Source organism: Mesocricetus auratus, unplaced genomic scaffold (assembly GCF_017639785.1).
Source record: "Mesocricetus auratus isolate SY011 unplaced genomic scaffold, BCM_Maur_2.0 Super-Scaffold_100676, whole genome shotgun sequence".
Lineage (NCBI taxonomy): Eukaryota > Metazoa > Chordata > Mammalia > Rodentia > Cricetidae > Mesocricetus > Mesocricetus auratus.
The window spans coordinates 53,851,820-53,875,318 of record NW_024429266.1 but is presented as its reverse complement, the minus strand read 5'-3'; the positions used below and the strand labels follow the sequence as shown (position 1 = coordinate 53,875,318).

Genomic DNA, 23,499 nt, shown 5'->3' with positions numbered 1-23,499 from the left:
GACATGAAGATTTAAGGACCCTTGCTGTCTTCCCTAGGGGACCCAAGTTTATCTCTGGTTTGATCTCTCAGGGTACCTCTCCACTTTTCCACGTGGCAGATCAGGAACCCCTAAACTCCGCTCCCCGCCCCTAAGTAAGACAGCCCCCCTCCCAGACCGCCGCAGGGTGCACAGAGAAGCCGGCAGCTAGGGCTCGGGCCACGCCCGGGCTCCGGGCTCTGGGGGAGGGGACAGCTTCCCCGGGTTTTGCGCTGTGACATCAGCCCTGTTGTGGTGCAGTGTGCAAAGCCTACTGGTTGGCGTGGCGCGGGAAACGCCTTCCGGAGTAGGGAAACAAAACGGCGCGCAGCCGGGCGCAGCCAGTCACCGCTTCCCGGAGTGCTGTCACCCGTGTACCTCCAGCAGCTGCCAGGTGAGTGCGCCCCCGCATCGCCCGCCTCGGTCCCCGCAGCTGCCCGCCAGCCGAGTGCCTGGGACGCACCCTGCGCCTAATGGTCTTTCATAGCTTGCCGCAGCCCTGTCGCTTGCTAGAAAAGTTTGTAGGAAAAGTGACTTCAGAAGGAAGGTGGTGAGATATGGCCTTAGTTAGCCTGTCAGTGCTTCCCTTTCCAGAAAACCCTGGGTCTATTCCCATTCCGGAACTTCCAGGGCAGCTGTCTTTCACGTGCCTTAGACCCAGGGTAACCCGGCTCCCCCCACCGCCTGCAGGTCCCGCAGAACAAACGGTGATTCTGTGGGCCACTGACAGTCATTGTAAGGCTGAGGGATGAGGACATCCGTGCCACCCCTTCCCTCACTCTCTTTTCCTGGGAGAAAGTGCCCGCTAGCGGGGAAGAGCAGCATCTGGCTTGGTGGCCATAGGGTACAGTTATGGGTTTTCTTTTCCCCCTCCCGAAAGAAACAGATGGAAGCAGACTCATGCACCTCCCTGCTCAAGTCTTGGTGCTAGGTGAGGACTGGATACTGAGATCTCAAGGAACCAAGAGTGAATGTTTCTTCAAAGCTGGGGAGCAGAGAGGGCTCCAGAGAGTGAGCACATTTAAGCAAGTTGGCAGTGCCACCTAACAAGTTGTTATCCGGCAGGTGTTTTCATCCAGTGCCACAGGCCTGGGTATATTCTGCATGCTTCTGGTCCTGTACCGATGTGATCCTTCAAGGTAGAGGTCCAGACTGTAAGCAATTGCATGAAGTCAGAGCCAACCCACCCACTTCCGGTTTCTTGGGTGACTGAATGGGTAGCCCCTCCCCACTCTGAGAGGGCGCTGCCCCGGGATACCATCATGGTGCATGCAGGGCGTCCTCTTACCTTTGGTGGAACATGAGAAATACGCTGGAATCTTGGTGACAGGGTATGTGACAGGCAAGCAGACTGAGTTTTGACTTGTATTTGACAATACACAGATAACCTTGGACAAGAGACAGCTCATTTCCCTTCTGGGCCAGTACTTGGAACATATATTATGCACGTGGGGACGGACACACACACACACACACACACACACACACACACACACACACACACACACACACACTAGCTGTGGCTCCCTGCTTTCCTCTTGCTTCAGGGTTCTGGAGTTGCGAGCAGCCCATTACTTCAGAGCTAGGGTGGGAATTTCTTGCAGGACCGGGCACTAAAGTTTCCTCATGCCTCTGATTCTCTCCCCCAGCCCTCTACTTAGGAGCCCAGGCCACTCTATTGGGGAGAGACTGGCCTAAGCACTCCCTAGCCAATGTTTATGGCTCCCTTGGAGAATCCAGCTTGGCGCTACTGCGCAGGGACCCTTTGCCTTGGCAAGGATATCCGGGGAGGGACAGCCAGACAGGGAAGGAAGTTTATCCTGCAGAGGGTGTGGTGTGGTGAGATATGGTGTGCCTGAGGAGGTGGAGGGGACTACTGTCCCCAAAGCTCAGATGCTGAGAGCTTACAGAGGATGCTGGAGAGAATCTGAAGGGCAGGGTCTCAAGCTCTGTGACTAGCTTGCTAAGAAAGTGAGGAAGGTCTGCCTCTGGTCTGTCCTAGCGCCAGCCATCTTGGCCCAGGTGTTCTGTTTTGTAATTCACAGTTAGGCTCTAGGGCCGGTCAGTCCTCACTGGTCAGTTACAGACTGAGAGAGAGCAATGTTTGCACTTGACTGATGGTAAGTCAATACTGGGTGACTGGATCTGGCTACGGTGGCACACATCTGCAAACCTAGCACTTGGGAGATGACGGTAGGAGGATCACAAGTTAGGGGCAAGCCTGGGCTACATATTGGAGCTCTATCTCAAAAAAATAAAGTCAGTCAACAATCAAATACTAAGTGAATACATGGAATATGTGTTGTCATGAATAATTACCAACTAGTTTTTCCATGACCATAGTGTTCACAAGTTTTTATTGATGGTGGATTTCCTAGTGGAGAAAGCAAGCTAGGTGGAAATGCTTTCTGGTGGGCTCCTAAAGTTTATTTAAGCAAGCAGGGCTCATTGGGCAAAGCCGGCTTGTTAGAAGCCTGAAGGAGGCATGCATTAAGTCCCAAGAGATGCTAGTGACACAAAGTCCCCCTCCCCTATTCAGCTCTTTGGCGCACACAGGCATATTGGCAAATACTTAGAGGCACCAAACTGATTGTGCAGGTCTTTCCTGAAGAGTACACTAAGCAAGTGTCTGTGCCTGCTGCTTGCCGGCCAAAGCTAAACCCTTCGCCTGTGTTGTCTTGGCTGTTGCTTATGAGGAGGGAGCTGGTGCTGGCTACTTCTGCAGATGAAAAGACTCAGCGGTGGGTGATAGGGTCTGCCTCAAGTTACAGCTGGTCCCCAAGGAGCTGCTGCTCAAACACAGGCCCGCTGCCCCGAAAGCCCGCTGGTTGTCCTTGATCCTTCACTTTCCTCATTCTAGGTCTCCTAAGGAAATGGGGTCTCTCCTGGAGACATCAGTGTTTCAAGCTGCTCTGTGGTGGCAGTCATTTAAAGGCGGGCAGGGCTTCACTGGCAGCAGCATGGAAGGGCTGGTGGTTAGACCGCCTGATCTCTAGGTTTTCACACTGTTGGGTGCTGAGGTACAGGGAGCCCCACAAGTCACTTCCCAGATGTACTTTCATCACACTTGTTATATGTCTGTGTTTTGGATTCATGTTTTCAGGAGAAATTTCTAAAAAGTCCTGGAAAAGAGGCAGTCAGAGCCCCCCACCCCCACCCCTTAAGAGCTGCTGCCTGAGGAATGAGAGGCGGTAGCCTGAGCCCTGACAGGAGCCTCACCTACTGTTTCCAGTTGTCAGGGTTTTGTATGGTAATGACATGGCTTGGACTACGCAGCTCCCCAGGAATTTGTCTGACGTCAGCGTAGAGTAATTCCCATGTATGGTAAAGTGTGTAAAATACAAGGCAGCTAGTATTTCCAGACTCTGCGGCATTTCCATGGCTTCCCAAAGTCTGAGGAAGAAATAGAGTGCTCACAGCTGGAATGTAGCCCAGCAGACGAGACAGGAGGTCCCCACCCCAAGGGGGTCTGGGTATTCTTCCTATGTGTGTGTGTGTGTGTGTGTGTGTGTGTGTGTGTGTGTGCATTCGAGTGTGTGGGATGGATCTTCTTGAGATGTGTTTTGTTTCCCCCTTTTAAAAATTAATTAAAAGCAGTCAGACCTTTGTATTCAACACATGGCACAAACAACTGGCTCCGCTCTCGACATCCCAGACAAAAGCAAATTCGATTTGATCATACCATAATTATAAGGTTTCCTGTGCTCGTTTTGAAATACTTTAGGAAATCTAGGTCTGGATGTAGCTCAGCAGTAGTCATGGATCCCTGTTTCCATCTGCACACATGGCAATCAGATTTCTGAACTTGGAGGAGGGGTGAGCAGGAGCACTCAGTTATAGACACATCCTGGGGAGCATGGGACCTAGGGTAATGACAACTTCAGTGAGGACTGACTTCTCAGAAATAAGCCATATGCAAAAGTCTAATGAAGTCACTTCTGGGGGACCTGTAATGCTGAGATTGAGCTCATTGTTGGGTACCTCCTTTGTACCAGGGACCTTTGTCTTCTGAGAAGGTCTGCTCCTTGGGCTCTCAGGTGTCACCTTGAAGATGCCAGCGCCATGGGCTCCGGGCTTGCCCCTCCTTCCCTCTGGTTCTGTCCCTGGCTGTTCTCTGGGCTTGGGGGCGTGGAAGAGACAGCTGCAGGGTTGGAAAAGATGACAGCACTCTTGTCTACCTGGCAGGTTCCAAAGAGCTCAAGTAACTTCTAGCAGCTCATTTCTACTCAAGCAAACACCTAACAGGTCTCTACCGGACCAAGAAGGTGGGGATGTGTGCCCTGAGCCTGTCACAGTCCCTCTTTTGCTGGAGGGCATAAGGGATTATGGTGCAGGAGCGATGGGGTTTTTCCACTGGAGAAAGATGTGAGGTAGCTTGTCAAGTGTTTGATGAGAGAGTCCCTCCTGTGAGCATAGGTGGCTGGCAGGCTTAGAACCCAGATGATACATTTGACCTGGAAGGTGACCAGCAGAATCTGTCACCTCTGTTGATGTACCCCATGCCCACCCCTTCTACTGCTATAAGGGTCGCCATCTTGCATCCTCTATGACTGGTCCTCTGTATAGCTGGGAATGGGACAACGAGTTAGAGCAGCAGACTTGAATTAGCGTGTCTAAAGAGGACCATCACTGCCTTCCAACCTCTAGCTAGCCCTGGGGATCTTAATATCTCAAGTAAACAGCTGATGGGGGATGCCCAACCACAGAAAATTCAGATTTTATTCTCAGGTGAGATTATCAAGACAGCTAAGTAGGACAAATGGAACAGAGACAGCAAGTCCCAAAGGGAATGGGACTTTCTGAATGAACTCAGTGAGGATAATGTGATTATAGAAGACTGTAGCCAGTCATTGCTGTTTTAAATAGTCTTGTTGTGAAGCCTTAAGATGTCCTAGAGCTTGGTAGGTAGGCCACGCAGGCCTTCTCAAAAGCAATCCTCCTGCCTCTGCTTCCCAAGTGCTGATTTATACCCAAGTGCTACTTTGCCCAGCAGCAATGATTTGTCTGCCTAGAGCCACATACCAGAAAGCTTTATGTAAGGCACAGGTTCCTACCTTCCCTGCTGGAAATCGTAGGTAGGTAGCAGAGGGAACTGGGGAACTAAACTAAAATAATCACAGACTCATTAGCTAGACAGGTCAGGAGTTTCCGTTCCCTACTTGGAGTGTTGATTTTCAAGTCTTGTTTCTTTCAGATATGTATCAGCAGAGAAGGGAGGGAGGAAGGGAGGTAAGTCATCTGACTCCACATCTGGGCTAAGGGTAGGTAGTAACCAGAGGCATAATCTCTATAGTATGCTATCCCTTTTTTATGTTCTTATTTTATCATCATAATATGGGGAGTGTTATTTTAGGGTTAAAGGAATGACATTGAGAGCTAGAAGTGTCCACTCAGCTAGGAGGAGGTACACTGAACTTTTTAACCCCAGCTCCAATTTCCTTAGCACGGGGCACAGCCTCCCATAGGCCTTCTGTCCCCCAGAATTGGGAAGGCAATTGAGAATAAACCTCACATCCCTCTGCAGACTAGTAAACCCTGAGCAGACTAAGAAACAGCCTTCCTTTTAAGGCAATCCAGCTTCCCGGCAGTCCAGTCGGAATTTGGCTTTGACAAGAGGGGCTGGGCAGAAAGGAGGAGGTGGAGTGTGGCGCCTGCAACACCTCACACTGGAAGGAGGTAGCAGCCAACAGATCCCTCCAGCTGGGACTCTTCCCCATACTCAGGATCCCCTGAGTGCTCATCATTTGGGCAGAGAGGGTAGAGCATGCTTTCTGGCTGTGGCATTGTTTCTGCTCTCCCTCTTGAAGCCTGGGGTCCCAACGGGATTCCCAGCTCAAGGAATGACCCAGCCAAGGGACATCCTGAGCCGGCCTCCTGTTCTGATGGGTCCTCGGCTTTCACCCCTCCCCCCATGTTCCTGATTCCCTGGAGCCCTGCTGGATAAAGCCCCTGACACAGGGCCAAGGAGAACAAGGGGACGCCTGTTCAGAGCTGTGGGTCTTCCCCAGTGGGGGAAAGACTTTATGGCTGAACAAAACACTGCTTGGAACAGCTTCCTACCGCGTGGCTAAGGGACTGTTTGTTCCTCCCTTAGGGGTGTCCCTAGGGACACAAGTGTGTCTCCTGTTGCTTTAGGGGGTTGCACAGGAAGGTCAAAGAGGAGACCCTGTCTTGATGAACCGCATGCCCACCCTACGCAGCCACCTTAAACAGGCTCTGCCCACAGCTTGATGACTGGGGTCCCTGGACAGAAATATGTGGACCTTCCTTAGAATCCAGTTCTGCCTCCTATAGCTGTGGTGCTATAAACAGGTTGCTCAACCTCTCTGAACCTGGCTTTCCTTATCTGCAACCTGGGCATCTATTCTTCATTTCTTAGAGGATAGCTGCCTGAGCAGAACTTGGGTTCCCAGAGAAAGGAAGGAGGGGAGATGGCTGGCAATTAGACAGTGATGTATGTACTGTTCTTGCTGAATTACCCTTCTCTTACTTGGGTTTGCCGTTCTGAGTCCTCGTTCAGCTAGTGCAGTTAAGCCCTGGAGTCCTCAGGACAGACAGGGGTTGAAGGGGTCATGAGAGGTTGAGATGGGGAGTGGCCCCAAGGTTATCTGAGGAAGCAGAGAGGTCACCGGCAGGTAGAGAAAGCTGCCTCAAGATGCATGCGTGAGCCTGTGGAGCCAAGGTAGTCCTGAACCCAGATGAAGGAAGGTAGATGTGTGCAGAGGAGACAGTCTCCCCAGATAGTCTCTGCGAGGACAGTACACCCAGCCTCTGCCCTCAGCTTCACCAAAATCCTCCCAGCTCTTCACAAAGGCGTGGCCTGAAGCTTTCTTCATGGTAGGTTGAGCTGGCGCTCAGAGGGTTGAACAAGAGCTAAATTGACAGCTTCCGGTCTGTGAGGTGAGAGGAACCAGCCGGGGCAGGCTGAGATCTGCCAAGGCCAGGAGCAGTTCTGACTTCTGGTGGCAGGGGCACCCTTGGTTTCTGGTGAGGGGTGCTGCCCTGCGAGAAGCTAGGAGCTGCTGGGTGGGGATGGGCTAGGGGATGTCAGGGCCAGTCTGAACACCAGTCATGTGAGTGCCAAGTGGCTTCAGCAATGCAGAGTTGGTTATTTGTATAACTAGTATCAGGAGCACATTGAGCTATAGGTTTGGCTTAAGCTGGCTATTCAATGACATCATCCAAGACTCCACTGGAGGGCACCTATTCCCAAGAAACTCTCAGGAGACAGGATAACTTTCTCTTCCAGAGCCCTCAGGAATTCTTATCTTGCAGATAACTAAACAATAACTTTGGCTGACTAGGTTAGGCCCAAGTCACACGTCATGACTTAAAATGGGACTAATGACAAAGAATAAAACAAAAAGCAAAACAAAACAAAAAGCCGGGTGGTGGTGGTACACACCTTTAGTCCCAGCACTCGGGAAGCAGAGGCAGGCGGATCTCTGTGAGTTTGAGACCAGCCTGGTCTACAAGAGCTAGTTCCAGGACAGCCTCCAAAGCCACAGAAAAACCCTGTCTAGAAAAACAAAACCAAACAAATAAAATGGGACTAATGACTGTAGCAGACATACTCCTCCAGGGGTGGCCCGGGCTGCTGGGTGAAGGAAGGCAACCAGGCAGGTGGAGGAGCGGGGGAGGAGCAGGGGGAGGTGCTGTAGGGCCAGTGGAATCTAAGGGGCTTGGTATACAGCACCGTGATAAGAAGTGAGTAGAGGGGAGCGGAGAGGGACTCACAGGCCAAGTGAAGAGCCCCATCTTTGTTCATTTACAAACACAGAGGTTGGTGATGTCACCACAAGCAAAACGGAGAATCAGGACGGTTGATAGCAGGCTGTGAGTTCGGATGGCTCATTCGCAAATGGAGGCACCTGCGGGTGGGCCTAGAGAAACTAATCTGAAATTAGGTGGGGCTAGACTAGGGAGAAAGGCAGGGCCACAGATATGTGGGAGCCTCTGCAAGGAGGTGACCATAGGCAGGTAAGAATGCAGGAGACTGGGACCAGACGGAACCCCAACTTTCAGGTGAAAATGCACCTCTCTCTTCTGCTCCCACACACTTCGCTCCTTTGGATGTGGTTGGTCTCCGTAACCAGGGAGTCAGCATCACCAGCACTATCCCTACTTAGGTTGGCTTCTCAGTCTGCACATGTTTACTGGATACCACTTCTAGGTCCCGGGTGCTTCAGAGATACAACGGAACAGGACCTGGACTCATCGGGGCCTTGAGTTCACCCATTCCTCAGCTGCACATTGGACACCATGTGTGTGCTGTGTGTCAGGCACTATTCAGGGTGTGGGGACCCAATGACACATCAGCTGAAGGACATCTATGCCTCTGCATCCCCGCGACACGCACCCCCTGTGCCACTGGCACGTGACATCAGCTGTCCTACAGCCTCTGGCTTGTGTTTTACTAATTATGAAGCACTGAGTGTGTGCTGGGTGTTTGACACCCCATACTTCCTCCAATCCCCAGAAATAGCCTATTAAGAACTTTTATTTTCAGCCCCACTTCCAAGATGCAGAAGTCAAGGTCTGTGAAGTCCAAGTCCCTTGCCCAGGGTCACACAGCGAGTGAGTGGCAGGATCAAACCGGGACCGAAAAGTCTGGCATCAGGACTACAGCTCAGAACCAACACCTAGAACATCTTCCACATCGGCCCAACCGTCTGCAGGAGTCACTGTCAGAGTCCTAGGCTGGGCCAATGCCTTTCCTTACTTCCAGCACTCGGCAGGCACAGGCAGGTGGTCTGGCTTTGTAGTGCTAGGGGACAGCGCCCTGTGTGCCCATCTCTTGGGTTGTTTTAAACCTTTTGTTTGTTTTTCTTTTTATGAGATGCAGTCTCATGCAGCGCAGACTAGCTTCAAACCCACGTTGTATCCAAAGATGACCTTGAATTTATAGTCCTCCTGCCTCTGACTCCAGAGTGCTGGGGCTACAGCCTCCTCTACCACATCTAGCTTGTTTTTGAGACAAGTTCTTTATATGGCTCCGTCTGGCCTCCAATGGTCTCAGCCTTTAAATGCTGGCATCATAGGCATGGATCACTGTACCCAACTTAACCCTTTCCCCACCACCTATCCTGTGTACGAGAGAATGTAAAATGCCTATGTGTGTGGTTCAAGGAATAACTTTTAGGAAGGAGGCTCCCGTGGGTCAAGCGGAAGAACATTGCCTAGAGCTTTAACACTCTCCCAGGCGACCATGCCTCACCCGCTCCTGTCACTGTAAGAACTTAGACCTCCATGTTCCTTCCCTCAGGGTACTTTCCTTCTGCCCTCCCCCTCGGGGTACTTTCCTTCCGACCCGTATGCTCATCCCTTGCCTACATGTGACCTTTGCCCTGGTTTGAGATTTACAAGCCCTGCTTGATCTGCCCCTCTGGAGCCATTCTCTGATGCGCTGTGGTAACACCTGCCACCGGTTAGCTCGATCGCGCTGCTCCTGCATGCTCTTTGTAAACCTTGCATCTTTTTCTTTTTTGGTTTTTGGAGCCAGGGTTTCTCTGTATTGTTTTGGAGGCTGTCCTGGAACTCGCTCTGCAGACCAGGCTGGCCTCGAACTCACAGAGATCTGCCTGCCTCTGCCTCCCGAGTGCTGGGATTAAAGGTGTGCGCCACCACCGCCTGGTGTAAGATCTTATGATCTTATTGTGTAGGGTGCTAAGCATAGAGCCAACATGCTGCAGCAGCCCAGCGAATAGGATGAAGTAGGAGGAGGGGCCTCCCCTGCCGAATGCTTGCAGCAGCAGCTGGAGAATGAACGGTCTTGAGAACAAGCCACTCTCAGGCTGGTCATCCCCTGGGCCACCTGCCCTGGGCAGTGTGTTTTCTTCTGTCTATGTAACCCTCATTCTCATTTCTCCATTCTTTTTCAGAATGCCAAACTGGGGAGGAGGCAAGAAATGTGGGGTGTGCCAGAAGACCGTCTACTTTGCTGAGGAGGTCCAGTGCGAGGGCAGCAGCTTCCATAAATCCTGCTTCCTCTGCAGTGAGTATTGCCCGGGCCTGCTGTGCTGCCAGGGGGCCTGGACAGGCCTGTCCCCACAAGCTCGGCCTGTGGCACCCCAGGGAGCCTGACATTTGGCTGAAGTGCAGCCGGGGAGGGAAACCCTTAAGGGCCTCTTTGTTCCCTTGGAAGCTGTCTTCTGAGGGGCGAACTGGCCGGTGCTGGTGGGGGTGGGGCAGGGTTGAGAGCCAAGCTGGAAAGGCTCACTGAGGAAAACTTTCCACTCTTTGTTCCTGTCACACTATCCTATCGTTTCTGAGAAAGTTGGTCTCAACCCAAAGTCTCACTAGCCTTCAAGTTACACCTTGTTAGGTAAGAGAGGCCGCAACCTTACGATGAAGGTCAGCGGTCGCAACCCTATGGTGAAGTCAGCGGTCACAACCCTATGGTGAAGGTCACAGGTCACAACCCTGTGGTGAAGATCACAGGTCACAACCCTGTGGTGAAAGTCAGAGGTCACAACCCTGTGGTGAAGGTCAGAGGTCACAACCCTGTGGTGAAGGTCACAGGTCACAACCCTGTGGTGAAGGTCAGAGAGGAGGAAACTAAATCTGTTACTGGCTCAGCCTCCTCTCAGCGGAGTTTTCACTTGCATTCCCCCTCACTCTGTATGGAGGGAAGGAGGGCTCCAAGCTCATTGCTGCCTCTCCCAATGATCCCTTGTGAGCTGCTGTGGCAACTCTGATATAGAGAACCATGCACTAGACACAGCAGCAGAGCTAGGTCAGCGTAGCCCAGAACCACAGCTGATGCTGCCTTGGCTGGCTCCTGGGTCAGGGGGTGTGTGCTGAAGGTGGTGACTTGGAGAAGCCTCTCCTCAATTCCTAAATGATTTGCACTTTGTGGTCAGAGCAGAAGTTTGCGTTAGAGAGAGAACCAACCCTACCAGCTGTTTCCTGGGAGGCATTAGGATGTCAACGCCAATCTGATTAGGGCTAGGATTGCAACTTACTTCGTATTGTTTGCGTGACGATGGACAAATTCAATACTGCATAGGGTTAACTGCGAGAACTGAAATGAGAGTTGGAAAAAAAAAGAGGAAGCACTTCAAGAAGGATGGGTGTTCAATAAATACACAAACTCACCCATGCTCATTGATAAGAGCTCAGCAGAAGGGAGGTGGAACACTTGGGGGAATGACATCCCAGCCCACCTGAGAGGTCCAGGAAATGAGGTCCAGGACACCCTGCCCTGTGAGATCAGTCAGGAACTCTGCACGCCCCTCCCCACCCCTGGTTTGATCTGGAGTGGGATCCAGCTGGCACTCGTGGTACATGCTCACCTGATAGTTATACCTCTACCTGTTACTGGGCAGGCCAGCCTGAAGCCACCCTGCACGGGCCAGCAGGGTCCTCGCACTGCACAGCAGGCCTGGGGCGCCAGTCCCAGGGCACATGTGATAAATGAGGAGATGACAAGCTTCTGTGGAGCTCTGCTGGCTCCCAGCCTACCGAGGAGGCTGCAGACAGAAGCAGCTGGTCCTTAGCAGCTCATCATGAGGGGTTTTCAATCCCCCCCACCCGTGCCCCCTGCTCCCAGAGGGAATAAGAGACAGCTTGGTGCCAGCTAGGAAGGGGGTCTGGACTTGTGGGTCTGCAAGGCCCCTCTCTGCTCTCAAATGTTGCTTAATCACGGACTAAAAAGGACCAGCTGCAGCTGTGTCCAGCGCGCCTGCTGACGTCCTGATGCAGAGGACTAGCTTCTGGTGAGGCGTGGATGGAGGTCTGGAATTCAGGGGGTGGTGGAAGGAAGGAGCAGGACCTGGAGCAGGGTGGGAGGGGGTGTCAGGGATTAGCAGCAATTGCAGAGTATCGGGGTTGGGGAGGAGGGGTGCTATGCAGCTGTCACTGCAGGTCCGGAGTCTAGGGGATGGTTGTGTGTGTCTGTGGCATCTCGGGCCTGTGCAGTTCTCAAGTGTCTGCCCCAGCCCTGTGCTGTCCAGGCGTGTTAGGAAGTTATCCCCCACTGTCTTATCCCTAGCACCCCTGAACAGCGGGGCACATGACTTTGTCAGGAACGAGAGGAGCGTGGTCCCCTTCCAGTCATGGTATTCATGGTAACCCATAGACTCAAAGGGCTTTTCCTCCTCGGCAAAGGCCAGCAGGTTCTGGGTGGCACTTGGAGCCATTGTGTTAGTTAACCTAGGACAGGTCCTTAAAAGAGGCCTGCTAATTCTAATCCTTGGCGGTGTATTCAACTCAGTTTGTCACCGTAAACACTTTTCTGGAGGGTTAGGATAAGTTTGAGGAAGCTGGGATGGTGCAATAGGAAAGATAAGAGGGACCACATCTTCCTGGGTTTGGCCTGAGGCAGAGAGGCAGACCTGCAGTGAGTCTGCCTCATCTCCACTCTGCCCCCTCAATTCAGTAGAGAGGGCTCTTCCCACTAGACTGCAAGTGGGTGATAGATTGAGTTCAGGCGCAATAGGAGCCTTTCTTGAGATGGTGTGCCCAACTCTGAGTTGCAGCCAGCTCCTTTCTGGAGTGAGCTGAGCTGAGCAGCCATTCTGTAGACAAGAAAGTTCCATTTGTCTTACCGAAGCCTGCTGGTGGGCCCTAAGCTGTCCCCCAGAGTCTGAGCACAAGGGAAACTTGGAGAAACCTCTCTGACCCCCCCCCCCAGGCTGTCAGTTTTTACTTTCTGCCTCTGGAAGAGCCATAGCCTGGTGGAAAACCACTACTGGAAATCGGAGCTGGAATCTGGCCTGGCCTTGCTTCTGGAAGACCCTGTGACCCTGAGCGGGTTTTTGTGGGTTTTGGTTTTCCTTCCAGAAGCAGGGTTACTTTCCATTTTCAGGTGTGGTGAGTGGGTACCTCTTTTCCATATTCCCAAAGAGCATCACAAGGCCCCACAGAGCCAGGTAATATCTGGAAACAGTTTCTGAAAAAATGCACAGACTAATCTAGGGGTTTCTGTTTTGCTTAACCTGATTTAAAAGACATTTATTCAGGTATTCCTTGAATGAAGAATATATTCAGAATTTCTGTTGGCAAAGCTTTTGCTGGGGGTACGCAGGGGGAGGGGGGACACACCCACAAGTGAGCTGAGTCGCCTACTATTATCACTAGGGTGGAGGGGGAGGAGGCTATGTTGGAGTTACAGTAAGCAAGACTGTACCACTGAGAAAACCAAGGTAATGAAGAAAGAAACAGGAGGTCTTGACTAGCACACAGGGGAGCCATCTATAGGGTGTGGTCTTGTAGGGCCTGGTGTCTCCAGAGTCAAGACCCCGGTCGTCCTTTGCCAGAGACAACTGCAAAAAAGGCCTTTTCCTCCTTGGGCTCTTATCTCTCATTTTGGAATTCCCAGTTTAAAGTAGGCCTAAGGGAAACAGTTCCGGCCAGGCTGGTTCCTGACTTCCCACCCTAGAAGGGAATGTTGGAGCCTTGGCCTGTTGTTCCCTGCCTTAGTGTTCTTCCCAGAGCCAGGCCCCAGGGGAGGTGGTGGGAGGGTCCATATTTGGGTGGCTGAGAGGGCTGGAATGAGGTAGGGATCTCAAGTGCTGGACACGAGGGTCCTTATTTAGTCTGAAGTCCTCAAGCTGGGCTCAAAGAGGACTGGAGGAGGGCTAGACCGTTAAAGGCAAGAGAACGGCCATTGCCGGGGCGCTGAGGTGTCGGTAGGCTTCCAGCTTCAGAGGGGGTATTTTGGGTATTTACGATGACTCAATTCCAGTATTTTGGGAATATTAAGTTGAGTCTCTTGGGAGAAGCAGGTAGGAAGATGGAATTAGGTGCTCTGTCTCCCTTGCTACCACCTGTGTGCAATGCTAGAAAGAGTGGGTGACATTTATTATGAACCTTTGTGCACAGGGTGCTGAGTAAGTCTGTCACATCTAAGATGTCCCTTGACGGTCCTGACTACCTTTTAGGGTAGACGTGGTTATCCCCACTCATAAACCAGGACACCGAGCCTGGAAAGGCAAAACAGTTTATTCCAGCCACCCATATGGAATGGAGAGCTGGGACCCGAGGCCAGACTGTCCCCTTGTATACTGGGTATCTGACACAGCTCCCGAGAGAGTAGCAGAGAAGGGTAGCAGGCCTCCAGCTCACCGTGTCCCTTCTTCTCCCACCCTGTGACTCAGGACCTGCTTCCCTTGGGTGCAGCCCCTCTTCTCCCTGTGGGCCAGTGACTTTTAAGACAAAATTGCAAGTTGAGCTCTGATTACCATGACTTGCATGTTCCATTTCTCTTCGGGGTGTATCTCTTCACCTGCACACCCGCCCCAGCTGCAACCACACACCCAGATGTGTTCTTGCAACGCCACTGCGGGAGGCAGCAAAACCCTGCTCTCCTCCCTACCCTTCTGTTCCCTTTCCTGCTGGGGCACGTGATCTCTGTATTAGCAGAATGTAAAACTCCATCTGATCTTACCCTCGGCTCTGGCTTCTGAACGTGGGGTCAGTGAGACTTGGGTAGGTACCAGGGTACAGAGGTCTGAGGGAAATACTCCTAGCTTCCCGGAAGTCAGCCCACTGGTCACACTGCTGGTCTCCCTTATTGCATAAGCCCTGGGAGGTCTGGGAGCTGCTTCTCACCATTCCTGTCTCCTCCCCAGTGGTCTGCAAGAAGAATCTGGACAGTACCACTGTGGCCGTGCATGGAGAAGAGATCTATTGCAAGTCATGCTACGGCAAGAAGTATGGGCCAAAAGGCTATGGCTATGGACAGGGCGCAGGCACACTGAGCACGGACAAGGGGGAGTCTCTGGGCATCAAGCATGAGGAGTGAGTGCATCTCTCTACCTTTTCTTGAGTTATCACCTGCTCTTGAGGTGGACACCAATGAACCACTTTTGGTTAAGCAGAGGGGGCGCAGGGGAGGTTCTGGGAAGCCCTTGATTTAAAAGGGAAAGCTGTACATGGTGGTCCCTACCTGTCATCCTAGGGAGACTGAACCTGAAAGATCTTGCTACAAATAGAGATTGTGATAAAAAGAGCAAAAACAAACCAGGCTGGGGAGAAATGTCTCAGTTGGTAAAGTCCTCACCACATAAACATGAGGACCTGAGTTTAACCCCAGACACCCATGTAAAAGCTGGGTACTGGCAATGTGTACCTATAGCCCCGGTGTTGATTGGTGGATACCTGGGACTTGCTGGTCAGCTGGTGTAGCTAAATCATTGGGAGTCTGTCTTTAAGGAAAAAAAAAAGGTACAATGATTAAAGAGGAAACCTACTGTTGACCTCTGGCTTCCACATATATGAACATACATATGCATGTTCACCTCATATGGACACACTCATGAACACACACACAAAGGAGCGCGCGCGCGCGCGCGCACACACACACACACCAAAATCAAACAAATAACAATAAAAATAAATGAAAGGTCACACAGCAGCTGACTTTGTGGGGTGTTTGTGGCAGCTGAGGACCAAGTAGGAATGCTGCTTGGAGCAAGTGTCAGAGCCGGAAGGGGCCCCAAGAGTTATATAGCTCAGTTTCTCCATTTTATAATCGAAAGCCCAGAGTTGTGTCACAGCCCCACCACCCTTCACCCCTGCCAAGGGGAAGTAGTTTCCTTTCCTGGGACTCCTCACCCTCCGTCATCTCTTGCCTCTGACCTGCTGACAGAGGGTGGCTGGCACCCTGGGGGGTCAGCAGTGGGGAAGTGGATGGGATGATGAAGACTTGGTGAATGTTAGCCAAGGTCATTGCCCCATGGGACTGGTCTGTCAGCAGATTTCTCCTGGAAAGAGTCTAATAATAGACCAGCTGCAGAAATGAGGGGCTGAGGGGGATTCTTAGCAAATGATGTGTTAAATGATCCTGGGGCGGGCCTCTAACTAGGTGACGAGGAAAATGTGCTGTTTTGATATTATGCTGCGCTTTGGGATTTCAGAGGCCATGGTGACTTTAGCTTTGGTTGGCCCTGTCCCTGGCAAGAGGCAAAAGGGTTCTTCCCCTGCAATGACTGTCATCTCACCACATGTACTTCTGCATGTAGAGCCCCCGGGCACAGGCCTACTACCAATCCCAACGCATCCAAGTTTGCCCAGAAGATTGGTGGCTCTGAGCGCTGTCCCCGATGCAGCCAGGCAGTCTATGCTGCAGAGAAAGTGATTGGTGCTGGGAAGGTAAGTCGCTACTGGGCATGAGGAAAACAGGAGGGAGGTGCACTTCTGCATTACAGAGCTCAGGGCAGCCCGAGCACTGGGCTTTGCTTCCTTCCAGAAACTGAGAGCCCTTGTCCTTGTGGGTTGCTTGTCCCAGGCCCCAGGGGCTCCCCTAACCCACAAACTGTACCAGCCCCAGTGTTGCGGATTGTCTTTAGTCAGCTTGTAGAGCATTGCTAAGATGGGTACATAGGCTCCCAGGATCTGGTACTCTAGTGTTGAGGGCTCGAGGCTAAGGTTATAGATAGATGGCTGTTGAAGGGCCCACACCCTAAGATTACATGGCCGGGTTTTCTAAGGGAGTATCTGTTTCTAGGAGGAAGATTCACAGTTTTGGTTCCAGAAACATTCACAAACCATCTGGAAATAAACATTTTTTGTTTCATGGAATGTGTTCTACCTGAAACCCACCCATGTAACCATGTTAGCCTGCTGGAAGGTTTTTTCCCATGCTACTTATGTTGCCATGCCTGCCCTCCCCATGTTAGTCAGTAGTGCCCAATGAGGATCACCCTAGCCAACCAACTGTCCGAACAGCCCAGCCATCATTTCCTTGGTGTTCAGGCCTTGGTGGGAAAGAGCAGGAGAGCCCGGGGTTTGCGGTCTTAGACTAACAGTCAGCAGAACACAGCACATGTCCCTCAAGGAAGGAGTTCCGGACCTCACCTGAGGTCTGGGCTGGATGAGTGACTTGACCATGATCATACAGCAAGCCAATGAATTCATGGCGCCTAGAGCCCATGGACAGCTCCTTTTGTTTCGGGCCATGGCTTTGAACACCCTTTGATCTTGAGGAATGGGTTTCAGGAGTGATGGAATGGTAACTAACACGGGTCAAATCTGGACCATAGTCCCTTCATTGCTGTCGGAATTATCTCCATCACACAGGACCAAAAACCCAAAACAAAACAAAAATCAGGAATGAATGATCTACTCATATTGTCTAGCTAGAAAGCGAGCCAGAAGCCGGGCGTTGGTGGCGCACTCCTTTAATCCCAGCACTCGGGAGGCAGAGACAGGCGGATCTTTGTGAGCTCGAGACCAGCCTGGTCTATAAGAGCTAGTTCCAGGACAGTCTCCAAAGCCACAGAGAAACCCAGTCTCGAAAAACAAAAACAAACAAACGAAGAAGGAGGAGGAGGAGGAGGAGGAGGAGGAGGAGGAGGAGGAGGAGGAGGAGGAGGAGGAGGAGGAGGAGGAGGAGGAGGAGGAGGAGGAGGAGGAGGAGGAGGAGGAGGAGGAGGAGGAGGAGGAGGAGGAGGAGGAGGAGGAGGAGGAGGAGGAGGAGGAGGAGGAAGAAGAAGAAGAAGAAGAAGAAGAAGAAGAAGAAGAAGAAGAAGAAGAAGAAGAAGAAGAAGAAGAAGAAAATCGAGCCAGAAGCTCAGTCAGGTGTGCCTGACTCTGAGGTCCTGCTTTTTACTGTGGGTCGCTTAACCCCTTTGAAAACATTTGCAAAGACAGCAAGTGTTGTTAATCCCAATAGGTCGATGAACTGCACCAGCCCTAGGCAACCTGCTTGAATCCTGGCTTTACCATTTACTCATGTGCACTGGGACCAGTTCAGCCTTCCTAAGCTGTCGCGTCTGCTGCGCGGCCTGTGTCCGAGAACGTGCAGAGGGTGTCGGGGATTGACAACACAGAGACTTGTTCAACGATGTAAAGAAAACTTTAAGCGCCGGGCGTTGGTGGCGCACGCCTTTAATCCCAGCACTCGGGAGGCAGAGACAGGCGGATCACTGTGAGTTCGAGACCAGCCTGGTCTACCGAGTGAGTTCCAGGACAGGCTCCAAAACAACACAGAGAAACCCTGTCTCGAAAAACCAAAAAAAAAAAAAAAAAAAAAAAAAAACTTTAAGCAGGCCCCAAAAAGGTTCAAGAAAACTTCCTAAGAAAGGCTCCCACCAGAGAAGCTTCTGCTCTCTCCTCCACCCTGGCTGGTTCTGCTCTGACCCCAGAAACTGATCTGGGCGTGGCAGAAGAGGTGGTTAGTCTTTGGACAAGGTCGAGGTCAGGGTGGTTTCTGTGGGCAGGCCTTTTCCAGGAACTTAATGCCCCCAGGCATTGTATTGTTTTTAGTAAACATGTTTTTAGTAAACATTGTCTTACAGCTGCCTACTCCCAGGCAGAAGGGGAAGTGGGTCTCTGCTCAAGGTCTTGTGTTCCCACACTAAGCAACAGTTATAATGTGAGCCTCTATGAACTGAAACCATGATGGTCCCTGACGAACAAAATGATTTTAAGATTACATTAAGTAATGCATGTATAATGGGCAAAGTTATGCCTTCAATGTCATGAAGACAGGAGTCAGTCGTGGCCACACATGCCTGTAATCCCAGACTGCACTCCCAAAAGGGAGGAAAAAAGATGTGAATATCACAATTCAAATTTTCACCTTTGCCCATGGGAGTAGGAAATTATTAAATAAACATCCAGGAATCCTTATTTCCATGGCATAGGATAAAGTTAAGACTGTACTGAGTGGCGTGGAGGGGGTGTAGGGGAGGGCTGGAGAGATAACTCAGCAGTTAAGACCATTGACATCTCTTCCAGAGGTCATGAGTTTAATTCCCAGCAACCACATAGTGGCTCACAGCCACCATCAGATCTTCTGGCATGCAGGTGTTCCTGCAAATAGAGCACCATATACATAACATAAATATTTTTAAAAAAGAAAGATTGTACAGAATAAGAAACATTTGAGTTCAAAGGAGAAGGGAGGAAGAAGCCCCCTTAAGAATCATTAAGGAACAAAGAGTACCTTTCAGTGTTGAGTGAATGAAAAAAGATACTGAGCTTATTTGGAGGTGTCCTCTGGGTGGTAGCCTGTGTATAAAAGGTTTGCACAGAGCACTGACGAATTAAGATCGTTTGTTGACCCCATCCCAGCCCTCAGAGGATCACTGCTGCTGTCCTTGGGCACATGAAGAGCTCTTGGATGATGTCCAGTGTCCAGGAGATCTAACTCTGGCATCTGGCTAGCAAAGGAAGTAAGGCCACACCATTCTGTGAGAGCTGAGCTGAGGCACTGAGTTCTATGACTTCAGAGGCTGGGCCGGGCCAGGAGAAACAGTGATAAATGCCCGTTCTGCCATGTGCCAGCCCTTTCCACATCAGGTCCTCATGTCCACGCTGCAAGATAAACAGAGAGGTCCTGGGGAGGACAGCAGGGCAGGTGTTCAAGTAGCATGTGGAAGTGCCATACCAATTCTATAGGCAAAATAGTGTGGAGAAGCCTTGCCTGGCAGCCTGTGGGGTGTACAGCTACCCAGGTGGGGTGTGACCCCCTTCCATGGTGCAAGCAAGGAGCCATGGTGCATACTACTAGTGCGTGCTTGGTCCCTGGTCTATTTCTTCTGTGTCTGGGCCACATTCTCCAAGCAGCTACCCCACCCCTACCTGACTTGCAAAATATCTGTCTACTATGGCAAGCTATTGGTGGGCTAGGGTGGAAAACCTTAGCCACAACCGTGATGTTAGCTGTTTCCTTTCTTACCTAGTCCTGGCATAAGTCCTGCTTCCGGTGTGCCAAATGTGGCAAAGGCCTTGAGTCGACCACCCTGGCGGACAAGGATGGTGAGATCTACTGCAAAGGTGGGTAGTTCCACTTCTCTCTGAAGAGTAGAAGGCTGGAGGAGGCAGGAGACCAAGTGACTATGATGTCACTAATGAACCAAGTCCTTGCCATTTGCTCCAAGAGATAGAGCATCTCATGACACAGGTGGGGAAACCAGACCAGAGGGAGAATGGGACTTGACTAGAGTCAGAAGGAACATAGGGCAGGGACAAGGGTCACAGGACAAAGGTCATAGGACATAGGCCTAGGATCCTAATACCTACCTGACCGGTGTTTTTCAGCAAAGGATTCCTTCCATTATTGCAATGAAGGGGAAACTTCATTGGGTCCTCACTATTGAGGCTAGGAGAAGGGGAGGTAGGAGTGGCAGGAGGAACTGCTATGGGAACAGGAACACATCCTTACCCTTCTCTTCTCTCTGCAGGATGCTATGCTAAAAACTTTGGACCCAAAGGTTTTGGCTTTGGACAAGGAGCTGGTGCCTTGGTTCACTCAGAATGAGGCCACTGCTGCCTGCATATCCTGCCTTCTCCTGTGCTTTTTTTTTTTTGTCATCAATCCCTTTCCAGAAGCCTTGGACACCTCCAAGATTCTTTCTCTCACTCAGCCCTGGTGCACATCACTAATGTTGGACTTGAGTATCTGGCTTCTTTTGGTTTAGGAGGTCTGCCTGAGCTCCTACCCCACTAAGGGCTTCCTCCTGCCTGGCATTTGATACCACAACCTTTAAGAGACATCTGTCACCCACTTACAGAGAACAGGTCCCTCTCCCCACACTTCACCCCCACAAACAGAATGTCCATCCTCTACTGATCAGGATATCTGAGCCCAAATCTTTGGAGCCCATTGTAGTCAAGCCTCAGACCTGGAGGGAGGGAGGCGGGACCAGGAATGGGCTGGGGAGACTGCAGTTTATTGGATCCCAGAGAGTGCCCTCTCAGAATAAACCCGAGGCATTTCAGTCTGGGGGTATCCCCATGGGAGGTGGAGAGGTGTACAGACAGGTTTGTAGACCATAGGAAGGAGCTCTTTCTCTGGGCTCTTGCCTTTGAATGTGGAACTGGTATCGTTCCATTAGGAATGGAGAACCACCCAGGCCTGGAGTGGAGTCTGGAGGTTGCCTGATTTCCTTAGGTTAACATCAAGTTCCCTGTTTTATGGGGAAGGGGAGATCCTAATGAAAAGCATGCATTCATATTCATCAGTGGTCAAGATCTTGGAGTCTCCAATTCTGGTCCTAACCCTGGGTCTGGTGGCTGGGATGGACAGTTTCTCTCTGTGCTGTGTTCTAGCCATTCCTAATAGTTGATCTAATGTGGTAGGAGGCAGAGGTAACCTGTCTTTCCCTCTGCCTCCAGTCCTCACTCCCCTCCAACCCAGACCCCCCAGACCCTGCCTCTTTCACCCCACCCTTCTCTTAGGGACATTCACTAGCTCCCAGGTCCTCAGGCAGGAGCAGAGGGAGGAAGGGGAAGGGCTGGGCCATGATGCTCCCAGGACAACGCTGTTGGCTGCAAGGGCATGGGCTGTTTGGAAGCTGATCTCTCATCTGGTCAATAAAGCAGTTTAGAACAGAACTCTGGTGTCCCTCTTCTGTCTGTGGGGCCCTGCCACACCTTGGGGCCAGGAGGGGAATTGGACAAGAACAATTGCAGCCGGGCCTGCTGGAAATGAATCACTCACTCAGCTGAGCGGTGGTGGCGCATGCCTTTAGTCCCAGCACTTGGAATGCAGAGGCAGGAGGATCTCAGTGAGTTCAAGAAACCCTGTCTTGAAAAACAAAACAAACAAACAAAAGATGACTCACTCAAAGAGTTTTCTAGGGTCTACTTACTTTGTAGTGTCAGTTCTAAGAGAGCCAAACAACCAAATGCCTTGCCTGTTTGCCCTCCACCCCACCTCATGACATGGGAATTTTGTGGACTTGGCTTTTGAGAGGCTCTGTTAGGTCCAGACAACGTGCTTAGCACTTCAACTCGGAAAGTCCCTTGTAAAGAGAAACTCGGCCGGAGGAACCTTCTGTGTCCAGAAATCTCACTTCTTCTGGGAAGAGTTGGGGTTGGGGCACAGCTAGCAGCCGGCTTCCCCGTTAGGGTCCCACAACCAGGTTCAAGGAAGACCAGACTTAGGAAGTAGGCTTGTCTGAAGTGCTGTAGAGTTGCTCGTTTTAGGCCCACCCAGAGCTGGGCTTCTCTGTCAGTACATGAAAAGGTTGCCCACACTGACTTTTCCAAAGCAATGAGTAGAATGTAAACAATACATTTTGTGTTTGTATTAGCCAGATAGGTAAGCCAGCAATGCTCCTCTTGGACCTACACCGATGGTGCAGGGTTGGGAAAGTGCCAGGGAACGCAGGCCGAACAGCTGGAGTTCAGACTGACAGCTCCCAAACGGGGGTCAAGACCTAGGACGGGAGGTTCTGGGGAGGTTTGTGCTCGAAGGACAATGGTTCACTCCATAAACACAAATGGATCCTCCTTCCCTGGGCGGGGCCCACAGGAGTACCAGGATGGGCACATTTGGGGTCCGAAGGTGGAGACCGGCTGCCCTCTGCTGGCTGCGCGGGCGCGTGTCCTCAGGCCAGCACTGTACCATCAGGCAGGACCTGGCTACTCCGTCTATCCCTCAGTCACGCACTGCAGAAGGGACAGCACGCACTCCGGCGTAAAGCCAGGGTACCAGAGGAAGGCTGTAATGCATACGCAACCCGTTCAGAAAGCACCGCGCGGTAGTGCTGTTCTCTGGAGGTGCGTGGCCAGCTTGCTTGGAACTTGGGCAGCGGTGGGGATCCGCAGGCGCCGAGCTTGCTCTGTGCCGGTAGACACCAGGTGGCGCTGTGGGGTCAAGGCAGCCACTCCCTTTCTCTGTTCTTTTTATTTGTTTTTACTTCATTATATTTTTGTTAGCTACTCCCTTTCTGCTGTAGGTGTTGACAACCCTTTGCTTCTGTGCGGGCATCTAATCTCCAAGGATAGCATCTTCCTGGCAGGAGTTGCATACTAATAGTGCGTGACCCGTGGCCTGCCAAACCGTGAGAATAACCCAAAGGAGGAAAGTAGGCAGAGCCCTTTGTATCCATTCAAGGGAGACCTAGGCGCGGTCCAGGATGCCCTTGGGGGAAAGAAGGACGCCCAGTTGCATGAGTGCCCTGGGCCTGTAGGGTGTGTTGGGAGAAAGCTGCCTGTTTTCAAGGCCCAATGCATTCAGGCTTCTTCCAAGACCAGAGTCTGGTCATCTGAGAGGGTGACTTCTGAGGGAGCCAGACTGCAGATGAGGGAGAATATGTTTGATGATTGAGGCAGGAAGAAAGTGAGTTCAAGAACAATTTTGCTGCAAAAAATAAGGTGGTGTGCATGTGCATGTGCATGTGCGTGCGTGCGTGCGTGCGTGCGTGTGTGTGTGTGTGTGTGTGTGTGTGTGTGTGTGTGTGTGTTTGATCTGCTATTAGGTGTTTAATCCCCGATGAAGAATGCATCTTTGGGAAGAAAAGAAACCCAGTGAAGCTACAGTCTCCAGAAGATCAAAGACCCTTGGGAAGCAGTCAGTGGATGGCTCTGACTCCCTTCTTCCAGTCCTGGTCCTGCCTCCACACACACACTCCTGTTATGAGAACCATTGTGGGGGTGGTGGGGTGCTTTTAAAATGGATCCCAGATCCACCCTAGAGATTCTGATCAGGTTGGGGCGGGGCCTGGGAATCTGTATTGAAAAGTGCCTGAGATGATACTAGAGCCCACGGTCATCTGGGCGGAAGCACGTGTAGAGCGCACAGCC

General features: G+C 51.5%; 1 protein-coding gene across 1 annotated transcript; it reads left to right on the top strand.

The window, feature by feature from the left end:
- The first annotated feature begins 256 nt into the window (after positions 1-256).
- Csrp1 (cysteine and glycine rich protein 1) lies at positions 257-21,303 on the top strand. The gene is made up of 6 exons (XM_005073403.4): positions 257-412; positions 9,900-10,012; positions 14,592-14,760; positions 15,984-16,113; positions 19,650-19,743; positions 20,151-21,303. Exons 2-6 carry the CDS (start codon positions 9,901-9,903, stop codon positions 20,225-20,227), a joined length of 582 nt encoding a protein of 193 aa, XP_005073460.1. The 5' UTR covers positions 257-412; position 9,900; the 3' UTR covers positions 20,228-21,303.
- Positions 21,304-23,499: the final 2,196 nt, after the last annotated feature.